Source organism: Cinclus cinclus, chromosome 27, assembly GCF_963662255.1.
Source record: "Cinclus cinclus chromosome 27, bCinCin1.1, whole genome shotgun sequence".
NCBI classification, from domain to species: domain Eukaryota; kingdom Metazoa; phylum Chordata; class Aves; order Passeriformes; family Cinclidae; genus Cinclus; species Cinclus cinclus.
In genome coordinates, this window is record NC_085072.1 from 5298237 (window position 1) to 5317223 (window position 18987).

The window sequence follows — 18987 nt, forward strand, 5'->3', positions numbered from 1 at the left end:
GTATGATCCAGAAGGAGGGATATGATCCAAGAGGAGGGATATGATCCAGGAGGGAGGGTATGATCCAGGAGGAGGGTATGATCCAGAAGGAGGGGTATGATCCAGAAGGAGGGATATGATCCAAGAGGAGGGTATGATCCAACCCCAATGAGATGCTGGATGGTGTCAGTGAAAGGAGGTTTAATGTGGACAAGGGAAGGGAAACACCTGAGCCTCCCCCCTTGGGGTTTGACCCTCAGCATCCCTGCTCTGTGCTGAGGCCAGGCTGGGCTGCGAGCAGCAAAACACAGCCTGGGCTGAAAGTGGGAGGTTTCCATCCATTCCCCAGCAGCTGGGAGCCCATCACTGTTTTGTGTCCCAAGGCTGAGGGGACACAGTCCTGGAGTGTCCCAGGGACTCACCTCAAGCCCTGGTGCCCAGCTCCCTCTGGCACAGCAGAGCCAGACCCTGGCTCTCCCCAGAACCATAAACACGGACAAACAAGGGGCTGTCGTTTCTCATTTCTATTTCTCATTTCCTTCATTACTACTGCTCCTGGCAAATGAGAGTTGACAGCAGAGGGGAGCTCCTGGCAGCAGCCAGGGGTGTTTGGAAGGACTGACGTAAGGGGAAAGATTACAGGGGCTAAATCTGTAGGGTTTGATTCAGCAGCAGCTCAAAGACTGAGTGTGTGTCAAGAGCCACGGGCCTGCAGAGATGTCACCCCACACTCCAGGGACAGGCAGGTGCTTTAGGAGCCTCAGCTGAACAGTGACGAGGTTGTTCATTGCCATCTGGATCCTCCACATATCAGGTCCTTTCTCGCATTAACCAGAACCTGAGTCCAAGCCTTGTTCAGTCCTCCAAGGAAGCAGCCAGTGGTAGAGACACCCCTGACTCCCAGAGGATCTCAGTCCCACCCAGGAAATGCCACTGCACATTTCCACCAGCAGTGCCACCCCATGCTCATGTCCCCATCCCACAGCATGGGTCACCCTCGTGGGCTGGGCACCCAGCACTCCTCTCCAGGGCTAAGGGAGGGGAGCAACTTGCCCGTGGCTAATGGCTACTCACACCATGGGAGAGGGTGCTGAGGGTTAGGGGGAACAGGGTCACAGCAGGCAAGGAGGAATGATGGGGACAACAGAGGACATCATACAGAGGACATCCCACACAGGTGACACTGGCTTCTGCTAGGGTGGCAGCACCAGACCACTGTCCCCAGGGAAAGCACAGAGATTGTGGCAAGGCTTTATCCATCTTAGCCCTCACAAAGGCAGATCCCAACTCAGGGCTGCACTCCCAGAGGGATACCCAGCCCCTGGAAAACCCTCCTCCCCTAGCCAGACCTGCTCCCAGTCACCCACATTAACCCAGAATTCCTTTGCACAGGTGTTTATTTAGAGTTAACACTTACAGATAAACAGGTATTTCCCCTTTCCCCACATACACTTAATAGCATTATTTTAAATATAAATAAACATTTAGTGCTGGGAGCTTGGCAGCTTCACCGACAGCAAAGTGCATCGTGGTGCAAGGTGGGAGATCAACCCTGTCCCTTTTCTTCCTGGGACCATCTTGCACCAGTTTCCCGAGTCCAAATCCAGCAGAGCAGGAGATGAACCCCATGAAAGTGCCGAGACCTGACAGTGTGGAGTCCCTCAGGGACTCATCCTTCAGTGTTGGAACTGGGCAGCCTCTGCTCCAGGCCATCCCTTGGTCCCAGAGCAGAGCCAGGTAAGGGTCCTCTCCTTGCCAGCCCCAAAGGAGAAAAAGTCCAGGAAAATAAGCTACAATTCCTTATTTCAGCATCATCCCTGCTGGTGAGCAGGACTTCTTCCTAGAGGAGGCCAACAGAGCCAGAGCAAGGGCTCCCCAGCCTGGTGTCAGTATTGAGGGAGGCAGGGACATGGGCACAAGCAGCACCACTTAACAAGCCAACAACAAGGTAAGAAAGTGGGCTTTGGGGCCAGCAGAGTGCAGGGGATCCCAAAGCCTGCCGGGGCAGTGCTGATCCCCCCACGAGTCACCCCAGGGAAGTGCTGTCCAAGGAACAGCTTCCTCTGTCCACAGCCGTAGGAAGGAGCAGCCTCCACATCACTCTGCTCCCACACACAGACAAGTGCTCGGGTCCATCCTGCTGGGACAGAGGCACCCCCATGTGCCAGCAGCCGGGGTGTCCCAGGGCTCTACAATCCACACCAGTGACTTTCCTTAAAGATATCTGGTGCCACCAGGTGGCTGGGACACAAGTGTCCCCCAGGGCCAGCCCCTAGGCAGGGGACAGACCACGGCTGGACAGCAGGATGGCACAAGGACGGTGTTCGGAGCCACAAGCACAGGGCAGAGGACACTTCTCTGCAGGCAGGGCAGTGCTTAGTCCCACCAGGACCATCTCAGTTCTCTTCCAGCCCCGCCGTGGGGCTCCTCCTCCACATTGCACACAGTGAAGGTCCCTCAGGACCCCAGAGCTACTCATAAATAGGGAACTACAGACTCTACATTGCTTTGTACAGATGAGCACAGCACGGGGGGAGCCACGCTCGCTGCCCCAGCGAGTCAGGGCTGGGGTCGGGCAGGGACGATCCTTCGCTTGGCACTGTAGAAATCTGAAAGGAAGAAGGAAACAAAGGGTTGGGAAGTGTCTCCAGCCCACTGAGAGCAGCAGGGCAGGAAAAGGGAGGTACCCCAAAAATCAGCCCAGGTGGGTTTCAACCTAAAGCCCCCATCCAAAGCTGCTGGAGGGCAGAGCTGTAAGTCTGCATCATCTCTTCTGTTTGTCTCATCTGCAATTCTGCTCCAGGTCCTGACCATGGAGGATAGGAAGAAATTTTTCTCTGTGAGTGAGGTGAGACACCTGGCACAGGTTGCCCAGGGAGGTTCTGGATGCCCCAGCCTTGGCAGTGTTCAAAGCCAGGTTGGATAAAGGCTTAGAGCAACCTGGTCCAGTGGGAGGTGATCTTTAAGGTCCACTCCAACCCCTTAATATTCTGTGATTCTATGATTGAGTCAGGCCATTGGACCTGAAGATGATGAATTTGGGGGCATCTTCAGCTACAAATACCACAGGCCCAATGCCAGACCCATGCACAAACCCCAGAAGCCAAAAGGCATCCAGCTGGTTTTTTTCCCTTTGGAAGATGGGCTCTGCTTCCCTAGGAGAGATCCACAGAGGGTGGGACCCCTCCCCATGCCCAAGAGCCATGCAGGGCTCTGGCTCCCAAGTCTCTTCCGTCTGTCCCTGCCATGACATCAATGCCACCAAGCCCCCAGGGAGCAACACCAACCCCCAGTACCCACCTTTGATCGTGGTCTGCCCACGTTTCTGCAGGGAACCAGCCTTGTAAACCCTGGAGCTCTGCTCAGACTCCTCGGGGCAAATCCTGTCAACACGGTCCTTGGGGGGGACCCTGTGGGCCAAGGAGCTCCTGCTGTCACTGCTGATGACAGCCCTGACCAGGCTGTGAACCCCCTGGGGTGGCTGCTCAGCCTCGAGGATCCTCTCCCACTTGAATGGCCCTTCCAAAGGAGTCTCTGCCTCAAAGTTGAAGTTCCAGCGCTGCTGAGCTTCTTCCAGCTGTTGCCTTATCTTGTCCTCAAAGTCATGCTGGAGCTGCTCGTGGTCCACGGGGCCAAAGAGGCTCCTGCACACCTTGCTGCTGCAGGGGGTCTGCCCAGCCCTGCTCTGGGACAGCGGCATCGTGGCGGCTGGGGGGGAAACCAGAGCGAGTTACAGGGGTAGGGATGACAGGAGCACACACAGGGGACTGCTGGCCACCAGGCCGAAGCACACGGTAGCCAAGGTGGGACAAGCTGGGCTGGGTCCGCAGTGAGGCAGCCCAGAGGGGACTGACACATCTGGACTCTGACTTTGGAGGTTTTAGCAGAGGCTTGAGCACGGCTGAGGTCAGAACCAGCCCAGTGCAACACAGGAGGGTGGGGAAGGTGCAGGTGTCAACGTTCCCTATTCCTCGTCCCGCAGGCAAAGCCCTGCCAGGTCAGAGCATCCAGCACCTCACCCAGAGCCACGGGCTCACAACAGGACCCACAACACCCCTCAGAGACACACCAGGATGATGCTCCCCTGGTTCCCAGACACTGCCCAACCTGCTCATTCCCACTTCCATGCAGGGAAGGGCAAGTTGGCACACGGGCAAGTGAAGCAACAGGATGTTTTTCTGGCCAGTTTCTTCATCTCAAGAAGCCAGACCCAGTAGTAAGGAAACATGCAAGCAACTGCAAGAACATGCCACAGGCTTGACCACTTTGTAAACCACCCTCCTTATCTGCAAGGAGCTCTTGGGTAATCAGAAACAAGACCTTGTTTGTTTTTTTTCAAATCGGTGCCAAAAGCCTTGACCTTCCCAGTAAGTGACAAAGCCTTTCCATCCAAGCAGTCCTTATGCACATGTGGGCATAATGGACCCCTCAGTACACACACACACTTATGAGGAACCTCAACATAGAATCAGAATTGTTAAGGTTGGAAAATACCTCCAGGATCATGGAGTCCAGCTGATAAGAGTCAACACTGCTCTGGGATTTGAGTTTTCAGAGCTAAGGCTTGCCCCTACTGGGACAGCTACACTCATTAAATCAGCTTTTAAAAGGAAGATTCATAGCTCCCACTTCCCACCTAATCTGGGACTCCCAAAGCCAGGCCACGAAAGATCCTCCCCATTCCCAAACTTCCCCAAGAAGTGAGTTCTCAGCATCCTACAGGAAAGATTTCTCTGAAATTCAGCACCTGCAGCCCCTCTGGATTGCCTGTGCCACACTGTCTTCCCCACATTCCATCCCTTGAAGCGTGCAATAAATGACTGGATGTGGCACTCAGAGCTCTGGTCTAGCTGACAAGGTGAGCAATGGTCAATGGCTGGACTCGAGGGTCTTTTTCCAGCCTTAATGATTCGATGATTCTCTTAGCATGCACGGCACCAGCATGGTGTGCCAGTGGGCAGCTGGGGAGTCACATTCAGTCCCTGGGGCAACCCCTGTGGGCACCCTGTGCTCGGACTCAGCATCCCCGAGTAAAAATAGAAATCCAACTTCCTATCTCCGGGCAGTGTGAACACACAGACAAGGGTGACCTCACTGCCAGGCAAGTCCCAGCATGTCCAGGCAAGCCCGGGCAGGTAGCAGGAGAGGGACACGTTCAGCCACCCTGGCCAGGCACCCCCCAGCCCTCCCGCCCACGTCACGAGCCGATGTCCCCATCCCCAGGTCACCGACGCGACTCAGGTGCCACCCTGGAGCCTCAAGATAACACCCTCGCCCTGACTCATGGCTGCAGATTGCCAAAGCCACCCATGAGGGAGGGACCAGGGCCGGGTCATCGTCCCCTCCCATGGGGCTGGTGCTGCTTCCAGCGACCTCTGCCCAGCAAAAGCTTCGAGGCTCCCGGCCGGCGGCCGGGAACCCCAAGATTTGGGCAAGGAAGTGGCAGGTGCACGGCCACACTAAAACCTCATGCAGCCGAGCTGGGGGATGAGAACACCCCTGGGGGACACCCAGAGGGGCTCCACAGACACCTGCGACACCCAGGACCAGTCACAGCAGTTTGGGGAAGGCTGGGCGAGCAGGGGGGAAGGGGGGCACCCGCATGCGGGAGTGGCTGAAGCCGCGGATCCCGGGCAGAGAACGCCCGGCTCACGACACCGATGGGCCCGGGGGTGGCCGATCCCTGCCCGGCCCCGCAAGATGCTCGGCGGCGGGACCGGGACCGCGCCCGCACCGCACCTCGAGCTCCGCACCTCGTACCCCGCACCCTATCCCCGCCACCGGGGGGCGAGCGAGACCCAGCCCGGGGCTCCGCATCCCCCGGGGGGCTCCGCACCGGCACCGGGCACGGCCCCGAGCACAGCCCCAGGCACGGCACCAGCACCGGGCACGGCCCCGCTCTCTCCCAGCGCTGGGGACGAGGCCCCAGGCGGAGCCGCCCCCGCTACGGCGCTTCCCCCGCTCCAGGCACCGGCGCTCACCCGGGACCCCGGCCCTCGCCCCCTCTCCCTCCCTGGCCAGCGAAGGAGCGGAGCCTCCCGGCACGGTCTCGGCTCGGCACGGTCTCCACCCGGCCCCGCCCGCACTCACCGCCGTCTCCCCGCGTCTGTCGGGGCTCGGCGCGTCCCCTCCGCCTTTATAAGGAGGGCGGGGCGGGGCCGGGCTCCGGTCCCGGCGTCGCTCGGGATTTCCCTCCCGCCCCGCCCCAACCCCCGGCCCAGCCCCCAACACCAACCCCCAACACCAACCCCCGGCCCAGCCCCAACCCCCAACACCAACCCCCGGCTCCTGCGTGTGCCCCTCACCTCTCCCACCCCACCCCCACCTTCCTTCCTCTCCGGTCCCGGGAATGTGAGCGGTGCCAGCGGAGACCCGGGCATGCCAGGACCTCCCCCCTTCCTAGGGAGGGCACGGACCTGTGTCATACGGGGGGGACACAGGGACGCCCCCTCCTTGGGGAGTGCAGGGACGCCCCTATAGCAGGAAATGGAGAGACCTCTATCAGGGGACAGGGGGAACCCCTTCCTTGGTGGGTGCAGGGACCCTGCATCAGGGACCAGAGGGAAACCTCAAGCATGAGATCTAGAGCCCTCCTTCCTGGGAGGTGCAGGGATCTCCCACATCAGGGAACACAGGGGACCCCCTCCCCTCCCCCTCCCCCATCACGAGGAAATGCAGAGATCCCCTTCCTAGAGGGCTCAGGGGACAGGGAGATGCCCCCATAAGGGGTGCAGGGACCTCCTAGTAGGAGGATACAAGGAGCCCCTGGCCATGGATACAGGGCTGCCCCATTCCAGCCAGGAGATGCCGGATTGAAGGAGGTCCAGTCCTAGCCAGGCTGTTCCACTCACAGGGCCGCTGTAGGAAGGAGATTAATGGATTAAGGAAGGGGTGGCTCGGCCCCTCGGGGTGCCAACCTGAGAACCACATGATGATGATTCTCCCCAGGCACTGCCCAACACATCCTGGGCCACCCCCAGTCTCTTCAACTGGATTGTCTCCCCCAGGCCTGGCTCTGCTCCACCAGCTGAACCCCAGCACCTTGCTGTGGGTGGAAAAAAGTGTTTGGAGTAGGATCTGCTGCTCTGAGTCCTGCAGATGTCCAGGCAGGGATGAGGAGGAAGAACAAGTCTGTGCATGTCCCGCAGGAACCTATGGCAAGGATTTGAGGGGATCTGTGGCTTAGCTGGAAAATGCATCCAAGTCCACAGGCAGTAAAGGTGTGAAGCCAGGGCAGCTCCTGCCATGGTTACTCTGTGGGCTTGGAGAGCACCTGCCCTGAGCCTGGTCTGAGAGTCTATCCCTGCCCATCCATATCCACCCCTGCCCATCCCAGTCTATCCCTGTCCACCCCTGCCCATCCCAGTCTATCCCTGCCCACCCCTGCCCATCCCTGTCCATCCATATCCATCCCAGTCCACCCCTGTCCATCCCTGCCCATCCCAGTCTATCCCTGCCCACCCCTGCCCATCCCTGTCCATCCCTGCCCATCCATATCCATCCCAGTCCACCCCTGTCCATCCCTGCCCTGTGGCCAGAGAAGGGAAGAGATCCCCTCGAGCTGGACCAGCAGGGCAAAGGGGCCTTGTCCTGCAGCCCCTCCTGGCCCACACCTCACATGGAGACAAACACAACCTGCTCCTGTAGACACAAGGAGGTGACAGCACAATTCCAAGTGACAAAGGCCATGTTAAAATGATCCCTTGGGAATTCCAGGTCCCCTCGAAAGCCCCTGGAGGCAGCAGGTGCGGGGTGCTGAGGAGGACCCTTGGCGTGCAGACCACTCCTGCTTTTTCCAGCTGGACCAGCAGCTTCCCACTGGCCAGAGCAGCTGGAAAATATGTTTGGGCATGTTTGACTGGAGGCTGTCACATGCTGCAGCAGGATTTTGCAATCACTCGTCCCCACTGTGTGGAGCTGGGCTGTGCCAGGGTGCTGGGATTTGGATCAGTAGTGGCTGCTCAGCCCCATGGCTGCCTCCAGACAGGCACAGTGGGATAGACAGGGAAGGTGAAAGGATGATGGAGAAAGCATCTTAAATTCATGCTACACACCACTGAAAATCCCTCCTGGAAAGCTGCAGTGTGGGCTTAAAGGCTCCAAAATTCATCACGTCTTTCTATTTGAAATAGGCAGGGAGAGGAGGGGGCAAGTTGGGATAGGGAAGCTGTCACTGATTTTTCCACCTGGGAATCATTTCTGCTCCTGGGTGCAAGGAACATCTTTCAGAGCCGCCCTGCAGAGGTAGATGTGGTGCTGGATGGTTGTGGATCATTTCTTTGCCAAGCTCCAGCTGTGCTCCCGCTGCAGGTGTGGGGTTGCTCCCTCTGGATGTGAGGGATGCAATCGGCACCGCCCCAGCTGTAGCACCGTGGGCACGCCCCGGGTCAGTGCAGCTCCAGTGCCACCTGGGACTCTGGGATGGAGCAGAGTTTGCCAGAGGATGCTCCCTGCTTAAAAAACATCCTTTTTTTTTTTTTTCCATAAAAGACCCCTTCCATCCTGCCCCCCCCAAATGGGGAACAGGAAACGGGAACATCAAACCAGCAGCTTTTTGAAGTGGTAGAGGAAGGAGTCTGTGCAACCCAGAGCAGCCCCACAGCCACTGAGGCAAGAGTGAGGGATTCAAAAAGTGGGATAACCGACCAGCCTGGATGCTGGGAACATCCCAGTTACACCAGGGATTCATCCCAGGGCTAAACCAGTGAGAAAATCAATCAGACGTAGATTTTCCCTTAGAAAAGTAACTCTATAATTCTCTCACTGATCTTTTGTGGGATGAGGGTTCACTCCCCACACCCTGGGGGAGTGAACCCCTAGGATGGGGGGGTTTGGGCAGGTTTCTGGCTCTGTCAAACTCCACTCTCGCTTCCCTTTATCTGGGAGAGGGGAGCTCCGGCCGCGCCGGCATCGGAGGAGACCTCAGCCAAGTGGGTTATTGGAAATGGGAAGTGGGGAGAGGGATGGCGTCAGGGTCTGGGTCAGGAAGTCCATGGACACGTCTGCAGTAGCATTAGCAGAGAAAAAAAAAAAAAGAGGGGGTGGGAGGTGAAAGAGTGATTAAGAAGGTGATACAGGAACTTAAAAAAAATAGAAAATCCCGAAGGTGATTCATGATGTTTGATCCCACAGCAAGGAGGAGGAGAAGGAGGAGGGCAGACACAGGACCGGGACCAGGATCAGCGCCGAGGACTGATGGGCTATTTCCTTCTCACCATTTATAGCCACGGTGTGGGATCTGTCACCTCCCCTGTCCCCGGCTCGCCCTCCCCAGGCTCCAAACCCCCACCCGGGAAGGGTGTGGCCGTGGGAGAATCCATGTTTATGATTTCCTTGAGTAACCCGTCCCAATGCCTGGAAGCAAAAGGAATGTATTAAACGACCGCACATTTCACAGCCTTCAAAGGAACCTCCTTCCCTGCACCGGGGGCACCCAAATACTGAGCAGCGGCCGCTGCCCCAGCCAGGGAGCCCCCAGGACCATTTATTCCCAGGGGATCTCCCCAGGTGGGTCCCGCAGAAGCCGAAGGGAGTGGAAGCCTCAGCAGACACGGAAGCAAACTCGTTATTACTCAGGGCAGGAGCGTGACTCGGCCCGCCCGCGGCACAGCCGGGGATCCGGCAGGGAACGTGCCCGGGCACAGCGCTTCTGACTCCAGTCTCGTCCCTGTCCCGTGTCCTCCTCTGACTCGGGAAGCAGCACCCCCGAAAGCCACGGGGACATGGCTGGGAGTTCCAGTGAGGAGCAGGGAACGGCTTGGCTTGAATGAAGGACTCGGGGCCGGAATGCTCCAGCCTCGGACAGGATGGAGAACAGGGAAATGTGGCTTCGTGGAGCTAGGTTTACAGGAATAACACACTGAGGTCCACCCCGTGCTCATCGGGATTGTTTTAAATGCGCCCAAATTCCTGCGTGCAGGGATTTTGCACGGTTTTGAGATTTAGTGGTCAAAGGTCTATGTGAAGAGGGTTTTTCTGGGGCAGTAATATCTAACAGTAATATTCCTGTTAGATCAGCCAGCATAGAGAGAAAAACAGCAAAGATTTGGGCAGATGAGCATCCCTCAGGTATTTTGGAATGGAGATGGCAGAGATAAGGGCGCACTTATTTTTCAAGGTGAGATAAACATAAACTCTGTAAAAAGGTGAATTTCTACTCAGAGAAACACCCTGGAAATGGAGGGAGCTGACACAGGACCTCTGCCTCAGCACGGAGAGTGGGGATGAGCACATGGGGTTGGGGTTCAGTCCTGCAGAACACACCCCAAATGTCCAGCCAGGGCTGTGTCCCACTCCATGGGGCACAGGGGTGATTTTTTCCTCTCCTCAAACAGCTTCTATTTGGCAGAACATCCCAGGCAGGTGGAAATTGCTCAACTCAGGACAGCAGATTGCCAGTGACAAAGTCCTGAGTATTCAGGCACTAAAAACCCTCTTCAGCAAGATTCAAATCACAAAGAGGTTTTTTTCTGTGTGGTTTTTTTTTTATTATTATTATTATCTCCGCTAACAAGCTTTTTTCTTTTAAGTGGAAAACGTGAAGGCTCTTAATGAAACCCTCACGCTCCAGCAGAAGCCTAAATGAACCCAGTGTTCGGCTGGAGGGCGTTTATATTCCAGAGAAGCCTGTTTTCCCATCAGCTCTTTGAAGTGCCCAATTAAGTGATTTTATACTAATAGGATTTTCCCAGGAAAGAAAGACAAGAATGACAAAACGCTGAATGCTTGATTAACTCTGCCCCTAAAAGAACTCAGATCGTGTTAATTGACTGTTCCCCTGCCATATCCAGCCCTTGTTTGTCCCATTTATGAAGGCATTTTGATGAGACACCAGACCCAGCAGAGTGGAAATAGAGTCCCACCAAGCACAAATGGGGGATGAGACAGTCCTAAAACAAGGCCTTTGCTTACTGGAAATATTCCTGGATGCGGGGGCTGAGCTATGAATCGGTCACTTCATTCGGCCCCTCACTCATTTTCATCCAAGATTGTTTTTAGCCCCATTCATAGTCATTAACGTAATTGCTTCACTGACTTTCCATGAGCAGCTTGGAAGCTTTGTGGGGTTTTTTTGCTGGCGGCAAAGGCCTCATTGTTCGGAGTACGGCCGGGCGGCCGCAGTACCTGGCTCCAAACCCGGCTGTCCCTTTATTCCCTTGCTGCTCCACCTCATTGCCCACAGCCCTGGAGCACGGCAGGAGGGGGAGATGCCCGGAGGGGACAGAGAGACCCTGCTGGGAACCAAGGCAAGTGGCTCCAGCCTCTTGCAGAGGTTCCTGCAGGGAATAAGGCCCATCCAAAATGCTCACTGGGGGTTATTCTGCAGCCAGCAATTCCCCAATTCCTCCCCTCAGTAGGGCAAGGGGAGGAGCAGCAGGACCTTACCCAGCAGGATAAGCAAAGGAGGGAGCATGGGGCAGGGTTGCTCCTGTCCATGCAGCCCTCGGTGCAGCCCAGCCCGTGGAAGCTGTCAATGGATGTAACTTCTTCCCAAAGCACAGCACGTGTGGCACGGTACTGATGATGAGGGATTTGTTGCTCTCCAAGCCATGGGATGGTTTGAAATCCACTGAGAGCTTGGTCTGGCCCTTTATAGCTGTGAGAAGGAGGTGAGGATGGGGAGCTCTGACTAATCATTTGCTCACAATGTCACCTCTGAAACAACCCTAGTTCCATGGGGCACCCTCTGCCTGGAGCACCCAGACACCAGGACGGGGCATCTCCACTCTCAAATGCTGGGAGTTTGGGGTTGTTTCACCCACACCTGGGCTCTGGGATGTGCATGTCAGCCCACCTGCCCAGCCCAGCACCTGCTGGCTCAGCATGTGTCACCATCTCCTGGGATGTCCAATCACACCTTTCAGGAATGCCCCAGTCCAGCACAGCATCCTGATTCACTTTGCCCTTGTGCTGGGGGGTGAGGAGGGGGGTGGGCGTGGGCAGAGGGAGGGAAGGGGCAGAGGCAGGGGCAGGCAGACCCTGAACTGTCATGAAATGGGATCTGTAGGAGGGCAGGACCAGGACCCAGACCACAGACAGACCGACAGACAGAGCCCTGCCTTGCACGGTGCCTCGTGCACAGCACGGAGCAGAGCAGAGCTAATGGGAGGGGACAGCTGAGATGGCAATAAAGACAGGGGTGATGATATGGCAGCCACCACCTTGACACTGGGGTAAGGGTTGATTGCACTTTCCCTCCTACATGTCTGCCAGGCAGAGCAGGATTTCCGGGAATGGGGATGGAGGAGCAGCTTTTACCCCACTGGCCTTGACCCCGAGCTGGGCCATGGGGGTGGACATACACCACACACTCCATCAGTTCCACAGAGATTAAAGTCAGGGAGTTCCAGATGCCAAAAAAACCACCTTTCCGTTTCAGAAAAGAAAATTTGCTGCTACTTGGAGCTGTGGTCAGCAGTGTCACAGAGGCTGGAAACAGAGTTTTAAATGTTCTGTACTTCAGCCACCAGCAGCAATGCTGCACCAGAGCCCTTCCCACCTCTGCACAAACCTTGGCTTTGCAGAACACTCAGATTCATAGATTATCAATTGCAAATCCACAAAGGGAGCAGGAGGGAGACAAAGGGAGAGGGATGTTGTAAAGCTGGGAAGCGTCCCTACCCCTGTGCTGGGCACTGCTGAGGCCACACCTTGAGTACTGCATTCAGTTTTGGGCCCCTCACAAGAAGGACACTGAGGGGCTGGAGCATGTCCAGGGGAGGGAACAGAGCTGGGGAAGGGTCTGGAGCAGCAGGAACAGCTGAGGGAGCTGGGAAAGGGGCTCAGCCTGGAGAAAAGGAGGCTCAGGGGGGACCTTGAGGCTCTGAACGACTCTCTTGACAGGAGGGGGAAGCCAGGTGGGGGTCAGGCTCTGCTGCCAGGGAACAGGGACAGGATGAAAGGGAACAGCCACAAGCTGCACCAGAAGTAGTTTAGGTTGGACATTAGCAAAAATTCCTTCACCAGAAGGGCTGTCAAGCACATGCATAGGCTGTTCAGGGCAGTGGCAGAATCACCATCTCTGGAAGTATTTAAAAAAAGTGTGGATGTGGCACCTAGGGACACAGGTTAGTGCTGGATCTGGTAGTGCTTGAGGTCACAGACTCAATGATCTTAGAGGGCTTTTCCAACCTAAATGATTTAATGATTCTATGAAACATGAAACCCTGGAAATATCTGTAGACCAAAAAATACCCCATGGGTCCCTCTCAAACATTCCCTGCACAGGGGAACTCCTGACTCCAAATCTGGCAGAGTTTCATCCACGAGTTTCTGAGCGGCACGTGTCAGCCAGGCAGCTGCAAGACAACTTGGCAGGAGTGGCAGCAAACCACACCTGGAGCTTATCTCCCCAGCTGGGGCAACCTCCTCCCACAAAGTTTATAGTACAAGTGCATAAAAAGCTGATCAATCCAGCACCAGGAAGAGCAGCATCCAGTGTAAGTTTAATAACATTGGTGGTGAGCAGAAATCCTTCCCTGCAATGAGGCTGAGGCCCTGGCACCGGCTACCTTGGAAGTGTCCAAGGCCAGGTTGGACAGTGTTTGGAGCAGCCTGAGATAGTAGAAGGTGTCCCTGCCCACCCCTGCAAAGAGTGGAACAAAATGAGTTTAATGGCCCTCCCAACCCAAACCCGACCATTCTAGGATTCCCTGAAACACTGACTGCAAGCACTTTGTATCAAACACTGACAGCACAGTCTCCATCAGCAGGAAGGGCTGGGACAGCGCCCAGGCTTCCTGCTAAATATTCTTGAATATTCATGTTCTAATATGCATGTTCTAAGCAGCCTCTGCCCACGAGGAGATAATGCCTCTCTCACAGCTGGCAGGGGTGATCTTCCCAAATGACAGCCCGGGTGACACAGTGCCCCACCCTGATACCACTGCTGCGCCCCGATAGCACGGTCCCGACAGAGCTCCGGGGCTGCCCAGGGCCTGTCACACAGGGCTGTTTTTGGGGTGGCATCAGGCAGTGGCACATCATAACCTCTGAGCTATCCAGCAAAATGCCCACAAACAACAGTGCGACTGGAGCAGGAGGAAGCTCCTCAGAGTCAGGGAGGTTGTGGGGTGACACTACTGGGCATGGTGACAGGCTCACTCCCACAGAAAATCCGACGGCTAAAATGACTTAGAGAACTAACAGAAACACCACCCAAATCAATGTGAAGATCTGTTCAACTCCAAGTTATGTCAGCAACTGAATTATTAAATAATAGCCAAATGAATCACTTGGGAACGAACATAGCGTTCCTCTTGCATGTCTATTTTATATTTGTCTGGATCCCGTGTTTATTTTAGTCTCTAGCCCTTTCTGTTTGAAAGGCAGTAAGAGAGGAACTCATGGCCATGCCCAAGTGAAACTGCAGAAATGAAAGAGCAACCCCAGACAGTGATGGTGTTTCGAGGAAGCCAGAACACTTCCCCTGTGAGAGCCTGGGACAAGGTTTCAGCTCTGACAAGGCCCTGTCTGACCAACTGCAAAGCATGGCCAAGCAAAAACTGGCTTTATTGTGCCTGTCGCAGGCAGGTTGAGGTGTGAAGCTGGAGGCAGCTGCATTCCAGCAGCAGGGCACTGGGAGCCGCCTCTTTATGGCGGTCCCGGCCCTGCGCAGGAGCTAAGGTCGAACCGGAGCAACTGGAATTGCTCCTGCCCTTCAGCCTTTTGTTTGCAAAAGGGGTTGATGCTCCAGTTTTTTCACTTTTTTTTTTTTTCCAGCCAAGAGACTCTGCACTACAACAGCACCAGAGCAGGTTGATCTGCAGTGGGAACTGCAGCTCAGGTTTCAGGACAGTATTTCTGCAGCAGGATTTGAACATAGGTACAGGGACTAAATCCAGTAGAAATAAGTTTGTACAACATTCAGCCACTTTTGAGGATCTGTATATCAGGAGATATTGGGGCAGCTCATGGTGACAAGATTATGGCAAATGAAAGTAAAACTGAAAACTGAAAAGAGGTGATAGCAGTAAAAAGCTGCAGAAGTCCTCAGGCACTGCTGGGGGAATGGTTGGACCCAATGTTAGAGGGTTAAGGTTTTCCAACCTTCGTGATTCCATGATTCTATTAATAAACACAAAACCCTGAAAACATCTATAGGTTAAAAAAAAAATCCTTTGAGCACTGGATTCTGCTGACAGACCCCCACCAAAGCAGGAGAGATTCAAAGGTACAAGGTATAACATGCCCCAGGCTGCAGCAGAAGATCCACGAGCACTGTGTGGTGTCTCTCTGGTTTCTGTGACTTCAAAAAGAAGGAAATGCAAAGGCAGAGGAGAATATGCAAGGCCCTCCCATCAGTAACACACTGCAGTTCCCACTGCGGCAAGGACAGAAGAGCAAAGCTCCAGAACCAGCCTGGGGCTGGAGGATGAGGGAGGGAAACACAGCACACCTGTTTGTCCAAGAGTGGAAAAGCTCTTCTTTCACAGAAGACATTTGGCTATGGACTACTGCAGCTCTTTCCTGCTCTTAGAGGGGAAACAATTTAATAGAGGAGAAACCAGAAATTGCCAGGCTGCACCTCTGGACAGGGATTTGGCAGGAAGCAGCAATCCTTCCCAAGGCTCAGCTTTGAAATCAACACTGGGTGTGACCCATACTGTCTCCCGTCACCTCTCTGAACAGGGTCAGTTCTGAAAGAATAAGGTACCCTAAAACTTGGTGCATTTGAGTGGAACAGACAAAAACTAATCTATTTTTAAAAGGGATTGTTTTCCCCTGCTTTTCCAACATTATCTGTCAGCTTTCATTTTTTTCCAGTTTTTGTCCTAACTAGCACATGTACATGGACACGTCATGCTGCACATGGAGCAGCTTAACCAGAAGCACTGTCAGTGTTTGGGAGAATCACAACTCCTCACCCAAGCACAACACTGTCTGAAGGCCAGTGGAACAAATCCCAACAAAAGCAAGGACATCCTTAACTTCTCCACTTTCTAAGTGCAAGGCACATTCTTAACATGATCTTTGGTCATAAACAAGGAGCAGCATGTACATAAAAAGAAAAAAAAAAAACCAAGATCCTTTTCTTTGCAAACCCATTTGCACACAATGCCCTCCCCAGGGAAAGTGTATAAAATAACTGGGATGTGCTTAGGCAGTGCTGAGGGCCTCTGAGGATTAACCCCAGGATGCTCCTGCCTGAAGCAGGGGCAGTTAAACATCTCCCCAGATTAGAAACACAGCATAAATAGTTGATGTCAGCACCATGAAACCAGGCCCTGAAATAATTTGGAAGGTGTCAGGCAGCAGCAATTGCTCCATCACCCCAGGGGTCTCCAGAGCAGGGCTGAGGTTCTGCCAAGAAGCCTTGGATAACATCCCTCTGTCCTACCCTGGCAGGGACAAACTGCTTGGTAGTTCTTCCTGGTGTCAAAATCTCTGGGGAGAGGCAAGGGATACCCTGGTCTTAAAACACCAACACTTCCTTGTATATTTAATTTGAGAGCAAACTTTTTAAACACAACACTCCAAGGCTGGTCACTCCCTCAGAAAGGGAGGAGATGCCTGAACTCCACATATGTGCTGGTACATCAGAAATAGCTCGTTACTAAAACCCTGTAGGAGGGGCTGTCCAGTCAGTGTTTATACATATTTATACATTTCCCTTCTTTCTCTAGAAGCTGTTTGTTGTGTTCCTCTCAAACCTCCACCTGATTATATAAAACCAGCCCACTTTTGGAGCAACTTTTAAATTCAGCTGAGGAGTAAAATAGTCAGAAACCTGAAACGCTTCCAGTTCCGCAAGATTCTGTTGCATATGAAAACCACATCCTGCTTTCCACTGTCTCTGGCACTTCAGATTTCTCTCCCTGCAGTAGCTGAACTACTGAAGGCTCCTTGATCCCCCAGGTAACCACAGGAGGAACGTCTGTGCCGGCAGTCACCGCGAGCTGTGACCCTTCTGCACACGGGACACCGCCAGAGGCACGCAGGGAAAGGGAACAGAAGCGAGCAGGGCCCCGGCAGCCCCTCGGCCCCAGCGCCCGGCCCGGAGCGTCTGGAGAGCGGACAGGAGCCGGGCCGGGGAACCGCGCTGACCTCTGCCGGGCACCCGCAGCACTGCACGGCCCGAGCCGGCCGCACCCGCGGTCCCCTCACCCTCCGCAGGTGAAACGGGGCCCGCAAAAGCCGGGGACGGGTCTGGGCCTCTCCCGCTCACCGCTGAATCCCACTCCAGGGGCAGGGCAGGCTGGGAGTGCCTCTCGCAGTACCTGCGGCCACCCTGCGTTTCTGTGACACGAGCAGCACCCGATCTTTAACTCATCGACAGAACCTCAGTCACCGAGGTTGAAGAGACCTTCACAGACCTAGTCCAACCATAAATTACACTAAACCATTAAAAAAAATAAAATCAATCAATCCAGACACTGACACTGAGCAAGCCAAGGGGGCAGCACTGGCACATCCTTTCCTTTCAGCTTCACCATCTCCTTGTCACTGCCTGGAAACCACCAAAAGAAACTCCACCACCAGTGTTAACCATGAGGGATTTAATCTAAACCACACAACCGAACCAATGGAGCACCTCTCTTCTCTGGGATTCAGATGCTAGGGAGCCCTTGGGCAATGTGGGAGCTCCACCTGCTCTCCAGCCATGCTGCACTTCTACAGGAAATGGATCTTCAGGTAAGTTTTAGTTCCCAGACCAGCAATTTCCAAACTGAGACAGAATGAATAACTTAACTGCTGCTCCCAAGCCACAGCTGGCATACAAAGCCCCATGGCAAACCCTTTTCATCTCCAGCTGGTTTTCCAAGGATCCACCACAGGGCTCACTGTTAGGTAAGAGGTCAGGAGGCAGCAGCTACTGCCCACCCCAGCTGAACCTGTGAAACCGGGATTAGACTGCGTGGTGGAGTGACACCCTGCACCTCACCACGGACAGGTGACAGGTACAGCTGTGTTGGACACGTCACAGGGTGTCACAGCCAGGTGGGGTGACTGTCACAGTCAGGGACGAGTTAAATACTGAACAACGAGTTGTAACCAAAACTTTAATCCAAGGATCTCACAAAAGACATTTTACAAGTGACATGAAAATTCTTGTACAGTAAAGAAATGTTTAATAACTAATGTTTACAATGTACCATTAGACACAACACATCCACTCCAGGTGTCAGTTCTGCTGTGGATTTGGTCTTTTCAGAGCTTCTGGAATACATGGTTAACCAACAGTTATCTAATTAAGGACTCTACTCACACCAAGTACAAAATTAACTGACCCTATAGCTAAAATTTTATTTCATGGAATATAAAGCAGCTCAGTCAACTGGATCTGGATGAAGCTGCAGCCCCCAACCCCTTTCCCTCCCCTGTGCCACTGGCTCACTACTCTCTTTCCCAGACTGGCTGTGGAGCACCCATGTCCTGCTCTGCTCCTGGCCTGATTCCACAAGGAACACACCATCCCTGCACACCTTCCTCCAGCTGAGCCCCAGCAACCCCCAGCAACCCCCAGCCCAGCCACACCACACAGACCATTTGCCATGCCACACACACACACTCCCCGTGTCTAATGGTACATTGGAAAACCCTTAGTATTACAAATCATAGGATCTGCTCAGAACCATATACAGATTCACATCTTTACATTTGCCACCTGTTACAAGATACAAGGAACAAAGCAAGTTCAACAGCTAAAAACATTTTAAAAATGCACCAAGCTTTATGAAGGTTTCAAAACAAAACAATGTTCTGTACATACTCCTGGCTTCGGATCTCATGACTTCCCTGTACACAGCTCCTTCCCACAGTCCTACTTCCTCTCATTTGACCTGGAGCGACTGAAGAACACAGGTAAGGTTAGGATCAAGCATCAGGAGCAGCAGATTTTCCTTTAAGCCCCCCAACCAATGAGCAGGTGATATTTAAGCATTTAAAAAATACTGTTCATTTAATAAAACTGAGTATTTTATTTAAGGTGAAGAATCTCCTATGACACCAGGTGATTACAGAAGCCAATTTTTACGCTCACAACGGAACACACAAACACTGCAGGCT

The 18987-nt window shown here is 54.1% G+C and overlaps 1 protein-coding gene across 1 annotated transcript; it reads right to left on the minus strand.

Annotated features, from left to right (window-relative positions):
• Window positions 1–1358: 1358 nt before the first annotated feature.
• On the minus strand, window positions 1359–6089 carry CDKN1A (cyclin dependent kinase inhibitor 1A). Its single transcript, XM_062509568.1, has 3 exons — window positions 6070–6089; window positions 3280–3687; window positions 1359–2588 (listed from the first exon to the last, which is right to left on the minus strand). The coding sequence occupies exons 2-3, from the start codon at window positions 3677–3679 to the stop codon at window positions 2539–2541; spliced, it is 450 nt and encodes a 149-aa protein (XP_062365552.1). The 5' UTR covers window positions 3680–3687; window positions 6070–6089; the 3' UTR covers window positions 1359–2538.
• Window positions 6090–18987: the final 12898 nt, after the last annotated feature.